This window comes from Pseudorca crassidens, chromosome 7 (assembly GCF_039906515.1).
Source record: "Pseudorca crassidens isolate mPseCra1 chromosome 7, mPseCra1.hap1, whole genome shotgun sequence".
Taxonomy (NCBI): domain Eukaryota; kingdom Metazoa; phylum Chordata; class Mammalia; order Artiodactyla; family Delphinidae; genus Pseudorca; species Pseudorca crassidens.
In genome coordinates, this window is record NC_090302.1 from 21,887,559 (window position 1) to 21,903,497 (window position 15,939).

Consider the following 15,939-nt stretch of genomic DNA (forward strand, 5'->3'; position numbering starts at 1 on the left):
CAACTTTTGGACAATATGAAGAAGCAGGAACTGGATTTACTCTCCCACCTGAAACAAACTAACAAAAAAAGCAGACAAAAAATAGGAAATGTTTTTTTAAGATATCAGGTAGAGAAGTGATTCCTAAGATATGAAAAACGAATGAGGCGAGTCCTCCAATTGCCTCAGCTTACTATTCTGAGACAATTTCCAGGCCAGGAGACTCCTGGTTTTTTTCTAAACGTTTAGTATACAAAATGCCCACAGGCAGAAATCACAACTTACTGGACCATTCATTCCACAGCCTCAGAATCTGCATTTTTACAAACATCTCAAATGATTCTGATGCAGGCTAGCGGTGAACCACACTTGAAGACACACTACAGTAGGCTGTCAAGTCTCTAGGGTCCAACACAATAGCATGTTCACAAGTTTAAAAAATGTTAAATAAATGAAGAGTAAAAAATGTTGGCTAAATAGAGCTGGAAGGTATGGTTAGTCTAGAGACGAAAACATGGGAGTCACCCACAGTTTGGTAAGTACATAAGCTCTCCCAGGTGGAGCATGCCATTAGCAGGTGGCCACAAATCAATATACTAATATTACAGAACCAGTAATGCATGAGGGAGACCAAGAGTGAGTGACCAGGACAGTAGAAAGAGAGCCAGGAAGAAAGTGAAGTCACAGAAGGGTTTATTTGGCTGGGCTGTTTTCTTTTTGAAAGGGTTCAAGAAAGAAAAACATTGAATGCTGTCGAGAGCACAAGATAAGAACTGAAATGTCCACTGGATTGAAAAGTCCACAGAACTGAAATGTCCACTAGAATGTGTGAACACTGGTGACCTCAGAGTACTCTGGGCAAGGGGCAGGTAGATAAAAATGGTTAAGAAGCAAATGAATGAGAGGTGAGCTGCGATAACAGTGAATAAACACTAGTTTCTCCTGCAACCTGACAGTGAAAAAGAGCCAAAGAGTAGCTAGATGGAGAAGCGTTTTTCAGTTTAATTTTTAATTATTTTTAGTTTTTAATCCTTGAGTATATACGGTCAGGGGAAAGAGCTAGTCAAAAGGTAAATAGAGAAAAAATAAAAATAATTAATGGCATGATAGGATCCACAGTGCGAAGTAGGAGTGAAGGTAAATGTGACAAGAATGAAGGTAAAATGGTGAAGATTTAGAAGAGGTGCTGCCAGTCATGGGTGTCAGAGCTATAAACAGAAACAAAGTATTGCCAGATACCAGCGTAGGCTTAGCTGAGATTTGAGACCATGAATGTGTAGTAGTACCAATCCACGTGGCTGCGTGATTACCTCTGCAAGATTCTGAAAGTTGAGAAGCTGTAAATTATGAGATGGATACCGGATAACAGGGCAGACTGATGATATGAGGGAAGGCAAGGGGCAAGATAACGAAGTGATGAATTGTAATGGAGAATTAAGTGAATCCAAAGAGGTAAGCAGGTAGAGGCCACACCTGTGGATAAATTGCCTAGAGCAGCTGTTCTCAGCCTTGACTGTACATGAAAATCACCTAGGGAGTTTTTTTTTTGAAAATTCCTGATGCCCAGACCAAATAAATCTGAATCTCCTGAATTGAGACCCAGGCAGCAGCATGCTTTTTTTTTTTTTTTTTTTTAAAAAAAACCTTCCCAGTGACTCCAAAGTGCAAAGTTGAGACCCACGGACCTAGGAAGGCTAGATTACTGTAAGAACAGAAGAGGGCTGAGATGGAAACTCTCAGAAAGGTCAGCAGTTATGGGATGGATGGAAAACAAGGAGCCTGTAAGGAGCCATACAAGTGGCACGAGAATGGGGAAGGGTTGTAGAAGAGAGAAAGTAGGGGCTCTCCCCCTAGTGAGCTAAATGTTGCCAGTTATCAGAAACGTAAGATTCATAGCAACTGGAGAAATTCCTATACAGATTACCCTATCCGTATGGACTACTTCTGGGGTTATTTTTAGGTTATCACTGGCAGTGTATATAGCATACTGGTTTAAGAGCCAGGGCTGGAGCGCAACTGTCTGGATTTCTGTACCAGCTTCACAGCTAACTCTCTGTGTATCCTTGGGCAAGGTACTTCCTTATCTCAAGTTGTTGTTGTTGTTGTTTAAAGTGTGAATAACAGTACCTACCTCATAAAGTATTGATAGTTGTGAAAAACAGATAAGATTAAGCCACAAAGTAAACATTCGGTGATAGCTATCACTGGTAATTTTTTTCAAAAACTGCTAATTTTAAGGACATTTTCCACTAAATGTAACTTCTCTGAATTACCATAGTTCTGATAAGAGATTTAGAGATACCAAACATTGATGCAACATATAAACAAAAAGGAAGGACTGGAAATTCATAGATTTAAAGATTATTTCATATATATTTAAAGATTAGGGGGCTTCCCTGGTGGTGCAGTGGTTGAGAGTCCGCCTGCCGATGCAGGGGACACGGGTTCGTGCCCCGGTCCGGGAGGATCCCACATGCCATGGAGCGGCTGGGCCCGTGAGCCATGACCGCTGAGCCTGCGCGCCCAGAGCCTGTACTCCACAATGGGAGAGGCCACAACAGTGAGAGGCCCGCGTACAGCAAAAAAAAAAAAAAAAAAGATTAGACCATTATGTGGGTTTTCTTTTTTTTTTTAACATCTTCATTGGAGTATAATTGCTTTACAATGTCGTTAGTTTCTGCCGTATAACAAAGTGAATCAGCTATACATATACATATATCCCTATATCCCCTCCCTCTTGCATCTCTCTCCCTCTCACCCTCCCTATCCCACCCCTCTAGGTGGTCACAAAGCTTGGTTTTCTTTTTAAACATAAAGTCAACTCTTATGTATTAAGAAAGATTAAAGGGGGAAAAGGGAATCATCAAAAGTCTCAAATCATGGTTAAAACAGAATAAGTCAAAATATGGGATAAAACATTTAATGTAAAGTTTAAATTATATCCAGTATTTAAGCTAAAATTGTATTCAAGGTTTAAATTACACTCAAAATTTAGGAACCAATTTAAAGTTCTATAGGCGTCATCCAAATGTATAAAAACAATGCAAGTATGAGAGTGAGAGGCATTAAATGTCACAAATTATTATTGCCCAAAAATGACCTGTTACTGTTTTATTAGGTGAGCTCTCCTTTAAGACTATTAAATGGGTTCTCAGTTGGGCAGAGGTGCTGCATAATCCTGGCTTCTCGAAATCCCTCCATCCTCAGAGCCTGGCTCAAAGTGTTGGATTCTGTAGCCACATGAATCCCCCCCTTCCCTTGGCTCTGCTGGAGGGAGAGACTGTCACCCTCAGAGCTGAGAGGCGGAGGCAAGATAATTGCCACAATGCTGCACGTACAATGTACAAAGCAACTACTGGTCACTATGTAATTCAATCAATACCACCGTCTCTCATGAAGATATTTTCAGGCATTCCAAAGTGGACAGTATTCTGTTCTGTTGACCATTAAATCACCACACCTAACACAGTTCCCAAAGCAAAGACTACAATGCAGCCTTCCTCCCGGGGGTCCAGGCCTGAGAGAAAGCCCCTCCCCGCAGCCCCTAATACCCGGCAAGCTCTCAGTCAGTGGCAGCATGTCCAGGCACCAGGACCAGCAGATCCACAGTCTGGGATTTTAATACTTTCCTTAGTTCTCTTGAAACAGAATCTCCCCATCTAACATGTATGTCCATTTGATTTTCAGAAATTTGATTTTATTACATTTTCAGGAACACATTAGGTAAAAGAGGAATGAACCTCTTATATACTAGCCAGTGGTTTTGATTGGCTTCATTTTTGAAGAATAAAATGATCCTGAAACTAAGGGAGCAACTGGGGAAGACAAGAAAGCGGGGTAAATTTTCAATATGTCTCATTTTCCCAAGGAATTATTTCTAAATTACACTTGAAGTTGAGAGCTGGAGTCAAAAGAAAAAAAGAAAATCGAATTCATGTAATTAAGGCATGTCACTGTCAAAGACAGGGAGGGGCAGATGCTCACAGCAAGCTGCCGCAGGGCTGTACCCGCCAGCTGCAAGGACAGGGAACAGAAGGGTAGGTACCATCTGAGGCGCTTTCTCAGAGTAAGAGTCACTTCAGTCTAAAAGGTCACGAGAGATGAATCACGAGCAAGAAAGACAGGCCTTCAGGGTCCTGCTTTCCGTTGCGAGCTAGAAGGACATCTATTCAGGGAACGCTTCAAAGAACTCCAAGGGATGCTAAGGAGTATTCCGGAATATTCTGCTGGGGTTATGGCTGCTTTGGCCTGATGAATCTTCATGGCCTCTCTGCCTAAGGGTTTTCAACTTGTGAGCTGATAGGATGGCCTTGTTTTTCCTCGTTGATTTTTATTTCCTAACATCTCAGTCTCTAAAATTGTTACTGTCCTTTCCGTCATTTTAGTTGTTTTATCTTTCAAACCTTTAGTCTCCCCTACTCAACAGTTTATTTAATGGTTTGCACCATTTTAAAATGACTGATTGTACAGTTTTGTATTCGAATTGAGTTTTGGGTGGCAGGGGGGCCTGGAATGAGGGGAAACTTCTGGGAGAGGGCTGGCTATGCTCGTCCCCTTCTGTCAGCCCCTTGCAGCAATCTTAAGACAGCGCTACACCTCCCAGAAGTGAGGCACAAGAATCTCCCTAGAAGCTTCTAAGGGAGAAGATGGATTCCTTGAGGGCAAAGTTCACCTTGCTCAACAGTCCCAGACTGTGCTGTGCAATTCAGCTGAACCAACTTATCTGACATTAGGAATTTTCTCCTCTGCTCCGTGCCATCAAGGCTGTTAATGTTTCATGTAAAATTAAGTTGATTGCTTGATCAGCAGATCCCCTACTTCATATAGTCCATGCCAGCAATTCTCAATGATAAAAGCCTTCTGTTGTTGTCGTTAGCTATGATTGTGCCCTGGAAGCCTGTTACTGTGTTTAATAATCAGTATGTGTCATGACTAATGTTACTTCCATATCGCACTTATCTTGTCAAAAATGGTACTGCAGCAAAATGGGCTTCATCAGCAACACAAAGCATACCTGGTGCAACATTAACTTTGTAGACACAAGATTCCCCAGAGGACACGGAACAACCAATAGTGAGTTAACTTTATAGGAAAACACAAACTATTTCCAATGGACAACAGACTTGTACACTACAAAACACGAAAGATTCCATCACCATAAAAAACAAAGAGGAGATCTTTATTAATTTTGCTCCCCCTCCCTCCCCAAAAAACTCCACTCACTCACCCTTTGGTGACAAGAGTCAGCCCTAGTGTATGGGAAATAAATAGATCAAGGTATTTTGCTAACAGCAACTAATGGCTTTGCAATTTCCCAAAGGGCAGCTCTAAGTGTAAAGATTATGATGGCACCATAGGTATTCCCTTTGGAAAACCGTGGGGGGAAAATTCAAATCTAACAAATAATTTGTGGGTTATTACGTTATTGATACGGCCTGTTTCTATTTGAACCACGATTAGTTAGAAATAGTGAGATAAAGATTCCATTTGGTCCAATTAATTTCATTAAAGACCATGGCCACTGAATGCATCCCAAATTCTGTCCATCTACCTCAAATCACAATGGCCAAATGACACTAAGTTAATGAGTGAGCAAGAATCCCACCATTACTACTGGAAAAAATTCAAAGATCATTCATTCGACATGCAATAATTGAGTGCCAAGTAGCACTGAAGATACAATAGTAAGACACCTCCTTAAGGCAAGGATATACAATGGAGAAAAGACAGTCTCTTCAATAAGTGGTGCTGGGAAAACTGGACAACTACATGTAAAAGAATGAAATTAGAACACTCCCTAACACCATACACAAAAATAAACTCAAAATGGATTAAAGACCTAAATGTAAGACTGGACACTATAAAACTCTTAGAGGAAAACATAGGAAGAATACTGTCTGACATAAATCACATCAAGATCTTTTTTGACCCACCTTGTAGAGTAATAGAAATAAAAACAAAAATAAACAAATGGGACCTAATGAAACTTAAAAGCTTTTGCACAGCAAAGGAAACTATAATCAAGAAGAAAAGACAACCCTCAGAGTGGGAGAAAATATTTGCCAAAGAATCTACGGACAGTGGATTAATCTCCAAATATATAAACAGCTCATGCAGCTCAATATTAAAAAAACAAACAACCCAATCAAAAAATGGGCAGAAGACCTAAATAGACATTTCTCCAAAGAAGACATACAGATGGCCAAGAAGCACATGAAAAGCTGCTCAACATCACTAATTATTAGAGAAATGCAAATCAAAACTACAATGAGGTATCACCTCACACCGGTTAGAATGGGCATCATCAGAAAATCTGCAAATAAATGCTGGAGAGGGTGTGGAGAAAAGGGAGCCCTCTTGCACTGTTGCTGGGAATGTAAATTGATACAGCCACTATGGAGAACAGTATGGAGGCCCCTTAAAAAACTAAAAATAGAATTACCATATGACCCAGCAATCCCACTACTGGGCATATACCCAGACAAAACCATAATTCAAAAAGACACATTCTGCGACTTCCCTGGTGGTACAGTGGTTAAGAATCTGCCTGCCAATGCAGGCGACATGGGTTCAAGCCTTGGACAGGAAGATCCCACATGCTGCAGAGCAACTAAGCCCTTGCACCACGACTACTGAGCCTGTGCTCTAGAGCCCGCGTGCCACAACTACTGAAGCCTGCGCACCTAGGGCCCATGCTCTGCAACAAGAGAAGTCACCGCAATGAGAAGCCCGTGCACTGCAACAAAGAGTAGCCCCCGCTCACCACAACTAGAGAAAGCCTGCACACAGCAACAAAGACCCAACTCAGCCAAAAATAAATAAATTAATTAAAAAAAAAAAGACACATGCACCCCAATGTTCACTGCAGCACTATTTACAATAGCCAGGTCATGGAAGCAACCTAAATGCCCATCAACAGACAAATGGATAAAGAAGATGTGGTACATATATACAATGGAATATTACTCGGCTATAAAAAGGAATGAAACTGGGTCATTTGTAGAGACGTGGATGGATCTAGAGACTGTCATAGAGAGTGAAGTAAGTCAGAAAGAGAAAAATATCGTATATTAACGCATATATATGTGGAATGCAGAAAAATGGTGCAGATGAACCGGTTTGCAAGGCAGAAATAGAGACACAGATGTAGAGAACAAACATAGATACCAAGGGGGGAGAGTGAGGGCAGGTGATGGTGGTGGGATGAATTGGGAGATTGGGATTGACATATATACACTAATGTGTATAAAATAGATAACTAATAAGAATAGGCTGTACAAAAAATAAATAAACATGTAAAAAAAAAAAGACACCTCCTTACCCTCAAAAGCTTATAATCTAAGTGGGGAAAGAGACAACGGAACACCTATTTGTTTAGATGGGTAAATTCAAGATACTGTGGAAGGACATAGAGGGGGTGCCAATTCCAATAAAGAGCTAAAGTTGACAATAACTTGAATGAGTAGGAGTTAGTAAAACAAAAAGGAAAGAGGGAGAGAAGGGGAAGAAAAGGAAGGAAAGAGAATTCTAAAGAAAATGACATTGCATATTCAAGGAAGGCCAGTAATTCAGTGTTGCTGGAGAAACAGGCACAGGGGATGGCTCAGCTCCTACAGAACTATACATGTCTTGTTAAGGAATTTGAATTTTAACCTGAAGGCAATGGGGAACCATGGTAAGATTTTAAGCACATGATCCAAGATTACTGCACCAGAAAGATTAGGTTACAATAAGAAAAATAAAGTAGATAAGGAGCAAAGCTGTAGGTAAAGATACCAGAGAGTAGAGAGAGTTCAATAATCTAGGGCAGAGATAACGTGTACTGAACTAATAATGTAGGTAGGAAAAGGGAGGAATGATGAATCAAGAGAATCATCACTAAATATTAAAACTCAATTACAATTTCCTTTTTGCTTTTTAAAGCTATCCTAATATAGTCCAATTCTGTATCTACCCCAGGCTCAGGTTCAAGGGGCTCAATTGCCTTATTCGTGCACCCAAAAGTGGTTCTGATAGCAATGACCCTGACTGACCAACATCTGTCCAAAGTCCAAGTACATCCTCAGGAATAAACCCAGAAAATAAGTTCTCAATTTACATTCTACTAAGGCTCAGAACATCAATGTATTAATGAATTTAAGGCCAAAAAAAAATCATATTATCTAAAAATAACATTTGAAATGCTAAAATTCACATTAAAAACACAATTACTTTCTAACAGGAAGTTTATCACAGTTATCCTGATAGTGAGTATTTAAACTCCATTCAAAAGCTGTGCAGCAGGTATAAAAGTTGTTATACTAGAAAAATTAGGAAAGGCAGAATTAACTTGAGAAAAAGTCTTCAGGAAAAGAACCTCTGCTTTAGTAGAAGGCAGTTAATATTTATGGATACAAGAAGTATTTCCACCATACCCTGGCACCTCCAGTCAATTAATAGAAAAGATAAAGCCTAACACTAAACATTAGGATACCATGTGTAGAGGGGAGAAAATGATAAATCCAAGGAGGGAGAGGGATGGGGGAGTGAGAGGAGAAAAAAGCAAGGTGTCTTGCTTAGATACTCTTATCTAGCAGTATGGCTCCTAAGGGCTAAACAGGGAAGAAAACAGCAGCCCCCAAGCTATCAAACCACACTAGCTCTCAAAAAAGGAAAAAAATCCATAAAGATCACTTAACCAACTCCGCCTACAGAGGATATAATCATTAGTGTTTTTGTTGTTGTTATGTTTTGTTTTGTTTTGTTTTAGGAAAAATAATCTTCAAAATAAGAGCCCTGAATTTCAAATGCTTTAATCTGAATGTTATCTTTAACATTATAGGGAAATTCCCTGGTGGTCCAGTGGTTAGGAGTCGTCGCTTTCACTACCACGGGCCTGGGGTTCAATCCCTGGTCAGGGAACTGAGATCCCACAAGCCATGGCGGCGCGAGGGGGAGACATTATAGGCAAAATCCCACAAATGTCTGCCATCTAAAATATGTTATGAAATGATTAGGCATCAGTCGATACTAAATCTGGAAAGGAGCAAAGCAGTAGGTAGAGATACCAGTGAGCAGAAAATATTGAAAATAATGGTTCTCTAGTTTATAAATCATCTCAATTTTTTAAATTGTAGGCATATAGGAATTGTAAGATATTTATGAAATTGGAGCAAAAAGTTTCATTGAACAATTGTTCACTGTATTAATCACATTCAGCTCCATTTTTAAAATACAGTCCAATACTTAGCTCTTTATCTCATTTTAAGAAGTTACAATACAATAGAACATTGAATCTAAATTATCTAGATACCATTACACACTGTATTTAATTTTGAAAAAATAACCACTGGTTTTAAAAAAGAATGTTTTATCGTTTTTCTCAGCAATTTCACTACAATGTTTGTATTACTTAAACATTTTTAAACATTAGTAGCTCACAGATTATGCTCCTTAATCTGATGACCAGATATGGAGCCATATAAGGTTTTGAAAATAGGCTCCATTTCCACCAGTTGCAGGCACAAGGTTTTAGGAGAGGACCAATATATGATTATTTTATTTATACTTTACCTCACTTAAAAAGGATTTGAGAGGACACAGAACACCTGTTCAGAAAATATATTCTTCAATAAAATACAGAATGCTTAGCACAATATTTTAACCAAAATATCATTGCCAATGTTCTTTAACCTTGCTTGTCAAACTGTGGAGATTATCAAATTTGCAATTTTACTAAATACAGAAGAGAGGAGAGGACAAAACCTTAGGGCTCTGCTTGAAAACAACTCATTAAATTGGGAAGTATCTTTACTTCAGTAAGAAAGGAATCAAATCAAACACGTAAATAATTTTGATGGTGGGATGAGATGAAAGGAACTTAATTTTTAAAAAGGCAAGATTTAATTTATACATAAATTAAGCTGTTGATTATTTACTTTATGTTCAGTTATCCATTTCAGAAAGATAGAAGATTCCTACTCATCTGTTATAAACTAATTGCATTTTCTCTATTCTATTTTCACATAACTTTTCTGAATCCTGTTACTGTCAATATAAACGGTAACTCTATGGGGCATTGGAAAAGAAATACAAAGACTACAGTATCTTAACTAAGCTAAAGTTTGTACTAGTCTCAAAAACTAGAAGTATTTTAAGTAAAAAAAGTATTTAAGAAAATTCTGCAGTTTATCATGAAGCACAAAATAACTTAAAACTATTCTGGAGTTGTCACAGTCTAAGAGTATAAACTTCCCCAGATGGTTATTTGAAGTATTAAGCTACATCACCAGTGTGAAAGAAGTGTGGCTTTATCATTATGTATACATCATAGAGGGAAGGGGATCCATCATGGTCCTATGTTGAAAGAAGTCAACTTCCTTCAAATCAAGCTGTGAATTTAACAATTCCAATTTAAATACAAGATTACTTAGAGTCTGAAAAAAAAAAAGGTTCTAAAGTTCAGTTTAAAATAAAAATGTATAAAAAGTTAAAAATTTGCATAAGAATAAGGAGGGGCTGGCCTCGCCAGTAATACGGTAATAAAGGTAATAATACTTCATTCATTAAAACAGTGGATACTGGTACACTTTGTAAGGGTAAAGTGTAAAAAAAGAATCTAAGAAAACTCAAAATACTAAACGAAAAACATACTTACTATATAATAGTTGGGGGAAATGGAGAAGATAAAAAATTTTACCAGTCAGGAAAAAAAAAAAAAAGACTTGACTACCTAAAACACACAGGTACACACTTTTTCTCCATGTTAAATACATGTACAAAGTTGAAAGACAAAACAAAACAGAAACAAGACAAAACAAAAAAAAAAACAAGGTGGGCAAAAACTGCAACATATCACAGAAGAACAATCTTCCTATTAAAAAGATTAACACAGCAATACGTTGCAGCACAAGCAAAAGACTGAGTATGAAATTTACAACTAAATGTAACTAGTATTAAATATATGAAAAACATTCAATGGAACTAGTAATTAAAGAAATGAAAATAAAAAACAGAAAACAGTAAAAAGCCTGATACTTAGTAAGGGGAAATGGGGACCATCATACAATGTTACAAGGACTATGAATAGATACAACCTTCCTATAGGGCAATATGTAACAAAGTTTAAAATGTGCACCACTTCTGGCCCAATAATTCCTCTTTCAGAATGTAAACTAAGGAGATCATCTCTCAAAGATATAAGCATATGAATTCATCACCATGTTGTTTGTAATCTTGACAAATTGAAAATAAACTAAATGCCCATCAATAATAACAATGAATACATATTAGTACCTCATAAACAAAAATGTCATACATCTATTAAAAATGATGGAGAGATCATAAATTTATTTTATTTTTTTAATTATTTATTTATTTTTTGGCTGCGTTGGTCTTTGTTGCAGTGCACGGGCTTCTCACTGAGGTGGCTTGTTGCGGAGAACAGGCTATAGGTGCGTGAGCTTCAGTAGTTGTGGCACGCAGGCTCAGTAGTTGTGGCTCACGGGGTCTAAAGCGCAAGCTCAGTAGTTGTGGCACATGGGCTTAGTTGCTCTACGGCATGTGGGATCTTACCCAACCAGGGCTCGAATCCATGTCCCCTGCATTGGCAGGCTGACTCTTAGCTACTGCGCCACCAGGGAAGTCCCTCATATGTTTATTGACATGAGAAAATTACTCAAGATATTTTACATGGACGCTCCATGTGAGCAGGGCCCTGGATGTATTGTTCTTCAATCTTATTTCCAGCACCTAGAACAGTGCCTTGTATATACAAAAGAGCTTCCCAGAAAGTATTTATTAAATAGATGAATTTTGAGGCTGGTGAAAGAACAACCATAATATGGTTCCTTTCTCTCTCCCTCCTTACCTCCCTCCCTTCCTTTCCCTCCCCCCCACAGAAATATAATTGGAACGATAGTCACAAAAGGTTGACAGGTAATGGAGTTTTGGTGTGTGTGTTGAACTTTCTTCTTTCTTCCTCTCCATACTGTCTAAATGCTCTATATAGTAAGCATGTCTTATTTTTAAATTGGAAAAAGTGACAGAATTGTTTTTTAAGAACTCATATATTTAAAATGAACTCCAGAATGTTCAGTGCCTACAGCTCACAAACTCCAAAACCTAAGATCAACAGTGTCCAAGAAGCATTTTTCTTTAATCTTCAAAGAAATATCAGTATGCCTTGTACAATGTAGCATCTTTCTCCAGTACCAGGAAATGCCACACTATACTAATAAAATGCAGCATTTCCAAAAGGAAAAAGCACACTTTTTCTGTAGTGAAAAGGAAAAAAAACTATAAGTAATTAATTTCTTAAAGTTCTCCCCTCTCTTCTACTAACATATACCCTACTCTAATGGGTGGTAAAGATCACTATGCACCATCATCTTTTGGGGGGGCTAAAAATCCAGTGAATCCAAGAGTAATGCGCTCTATGCCAATTCTTTCATATCCTCATGAAGGCTTCCTTCATTTTAAAGACAGCTGAACAATTGAAATATCAAAAGTAGCTACACACTCTATGTCATATTCATCCATTACCCGGGTTTATTTTATTCATAGTCTTTATCACTATCTGAAATAACCTTATTCGGAATTTTATTATCTGTCTCTCCCTTCTGGAATGTAAGATCTTTGAGGACAGGAATTCTGTCGTGCTCGTCACTGTGTCCCCAGTGAAAGGCATCTAATGAAAAGGGGGGGGGCACATCTAAACAAGGTAATAAATAAGGAATTGGGAAAAAAAAAAAAAAAGGAAAGAAAACCACACTGAAATGTACAAGCTGACATGACTCAAGGCTACAACGCCAGCTCTGACATTTGGTGGACATTTTTCAAGGTGGACAGGTGCTTCACACCTATCTAAGGACACAGAGCTCTTCCAGGAAGAAGAAAATCCACAGGGAGGTCTCCAGGTGGCTGTGTGCAGCTCACCGAAGGGTGAAAACGATCATCACCATAATAGAAACGTGGCCCAGGTCGAGGGAAAAAAACCAAAACAAAACACAATACACCATACATCTTGGCCCAGATGAAAAATCACACGAATCCCCAACACAATCAAACCAAGCAAGCAACCTTCCGCCTGACACGTAAAAAGAGCATAGTCTCCTTTCCCCTGGCTGTGCAGTTGCCTGAAGCCCAGCCATTCCCTCACTCGCCACTTTTCTCTTCCAATGAACCCCCCGCCCCAGCTGATGCACAGGGAGAGGGAATGGGAGGAAGAGTCTGAGAATTAGCTTTCTCCACCCCCATCCGATCCCAATCCCCTCCAAAGAGAAATTCCTCCCACCCTCGCCTGTCCCCAGGCCTCGACCCCCGCCACGGGATCCTCCAGCTGCCCCTCACTCACGTGTAGATGATGGCCATGAAATGCATCAGCCACAGCACCAAGAAGAGGACGAACCCGAAGACGGCCATTCCCTCCAGCGCCAGGTCCAGCAGCGCCATCCCCCGGCCTGGCCCGCTCCGGCCGCCGCAGCGGACAGCGCTCCCGAAGAGGACAGGGTGGGCGCCCGGCGCGGGGTCGCAGAAGTGGAGAGAAAGGTGGCGAGAGGAAGGGGCGGAGGGGGGTGGGGGCGGAAGGGGCGGGCAGGGCCTGCGCGCCCCCGCCCGCGCGCACTCGCTGGCGCGCTGGCCTGGGCGCGCTCGCGGATGCAGGCGTTGCGGTGGCCGGACGCAGTGGGCAGGGCGGCCGTGGCCCCGCGCTCCGGCTCGCCTCTCCACCCCCTCGCGGCCGCCGGCTGGATCCCAAACGCCTGCGCCGCCGCCGCCGCCGCAGCCCCGCCGCCTCCCCGCCGCCTAGCCGCCTCCCCGCCGCCTCGCCGCCTCCCCGCCGCCTCGCCGCTGGGCTCCGGGCAGCGCAGCTCCGTGCCCTCCTTTGCAGCCGCAACTCCGCGTAGTAATCGAAACCGCCGGCTTGTGCCCAGACTCCCTGGCGCACCCAGCCCCGCCCCGGCCCTCCGGAACCGCGGCCTCCACCACCACCCCCCGCCTCCGAAGGGCGGTGCGCGCCGCTCCTCTCCGCCCACCATGCCGCCCTCGCGCCGGTGGCGTCACTGTCGTGAGCGCGCCCCTGGGAGACTTCTGCCCAGGACGCAGGCAGGGTTTTCCCCCACCTACGGGCTCAGGCCTCCGCCCACCTCTCAGTGACCGGTGGAGGCTACCCGGGCGGCCAGCACTGCAGCCCTAGGCCGGCCTCCGTCGGCGGAGCGGGTCCCTGTATCCAACTCGGAGAACACTTTCCCTTTGTCCGGTTCTGGTGTTCCAGGGCGCCCCAGGAAAAGACCTGGGGTTCCAGGCAGACCCCGAGTTGTCTCGCAGTCCAACTTCCAACGCTGGTTTCGCAGCCGCTGCGCCGGGCATTACTCGGAGCGGCTCAGGCCCTCCTCCAAGACACGTTCCTGGGCGCCAGGGTGTCCCATGGCCTTCCTCCCTCGCTGGTTCTAATGCTGTGGAGTCTTGGATCACAACGGACCGAGAGTAAAACAATCTCCTTGTGCTTCGCAGATCTCTAAACACCTTAGAGGCAGCGTGTAACATAAAAGAAATTCTCAAACTCAGAATATAAAGAATCAGTTAATACTGAAGTCCTCAAAGACTACTCCTGCCCAATACTGTAGCCATAGGGTGGTACTGAGCGCTTGAAATGTGGCTGGTAGGAATAGATGTATTGCGAATGTAAATCATACACCTGATACCGAAGACCACCTCATTTATTTTATATTGATTACATGTTGAAACAATATTTTGATATACTGAGTTAAATTATTTAAATTATTTCACTGTCTTTGCTGTTGTTTTACTTTTTAAATTTGGTTAGCTACTAGAAAATTTAAAATTACACGGGGGATAGCACTGCTCTAAAATGGAAAGAAATGGCATTTTGGATAGTAAGGTAATTTAGTGTTTATCTTAATTTTAAATCAGTCCAGGGAGATGAGTTAATCTAGTACTAAATGTTTCTGTTTGTTTCTTCAGCCTAGATGAGTTTATATAGTTTCTCTATTGTTTTATGTTTAGATGATGTTTATTCAAGTGATTTCCTTTTAAATAATCCATGACCTCCCTTGAGAGATTTCAGAATGGAATTCAATTTTGAAAAGAAGTTGTTTATTTTATTATTGTTATTTATTATAGCTAATATTGATCGAATGAGCTACCTCAATCTATAAGTAAATGATAAACTACAATCAGAAAAGAGTTTAAATTAATATCTATACTGAGAACCAATCCTGGATTTGCTATACCCTTTGTTTTACCTGGTTAAAGTCAGTAAGAAAGAACAGGGCTTAGAAACCAAACTTCCATTGTTGAGAGTTACTGGTTGATAAATTAAAGTTATAGCCCAATAGTATATTAACATGGAAATAACACTACAAGTGGAAATTTTAAAACATCACTATTTTAGTTAATCAATTCTAAGACATACTTTTTAAGAAACATTTCATTTTAACATTTCTGAAATGGAAATGCATCTCACAGTCAACGGCATCTTACAACTAATTGGTAGATTTTTTTTTCTTAATCGTATATAAAATAATACTGCATTCAATTAATGTACTTTAAGATTTGATGAACTATATCAATTGGTCAATTTAAGCATTTTGTTGTATTCTACATTTCTCCAAATGGTTTTTGGAACCTTACAACAAAGGATTTTATACAGTATGATCAATGACTTGGAAAAGGAGGCCAAAGAAAGTTGAAAGAACCCGATATTCTTAACAGTTAACAGAACTCCTCTGATTGAGTATAATCAGTAGATAATAGATCAGCTATGTTGTACTTGAGCCTAGTTAAACTTGGTCTGTCCAAACTTGGTTGATGAGTTTAAAGTAGCAGCTTTAGAATGTGCAATCCTAACATTCTATAGATATAGAATATTCTATAGATATAGACATCTATATTCTATAGATATAGTATAAGTGTAAATTTTTTCCATGTAGCACAGCAGCATAGGAGTCTAGCAAAGACCCT

At 40.5% G+C, this 15,939-nt stretch overlaps 1 protein-coding gene across 1 annotated transcript in view; it reads right to left on the bottom strand.

The window, feature by feature from the left end:
• Nucleotides 1–13,637, bottom strand: part of UGCG (UDP-glucose ceramide glucosyltransferase) — a 36,373-nt gene extending 22,736 nt beyond the window's left edge. The window contains exon 1 of the mRNA XM_067743660.1: nt 13,313–13,637. Within this exon, the coding sequence (XP_067599761.1) occupies nt 13,313–13,410 (98 nt within the window). The 5' untranslated portion in view covers nt 13,411–13,637. The remainder of the gene's footprint in view (nt 1–13,312) is intronic.
• Between the last annotated feature and the right edge of the window lie 2,302 nt (nt 13,638–15,939).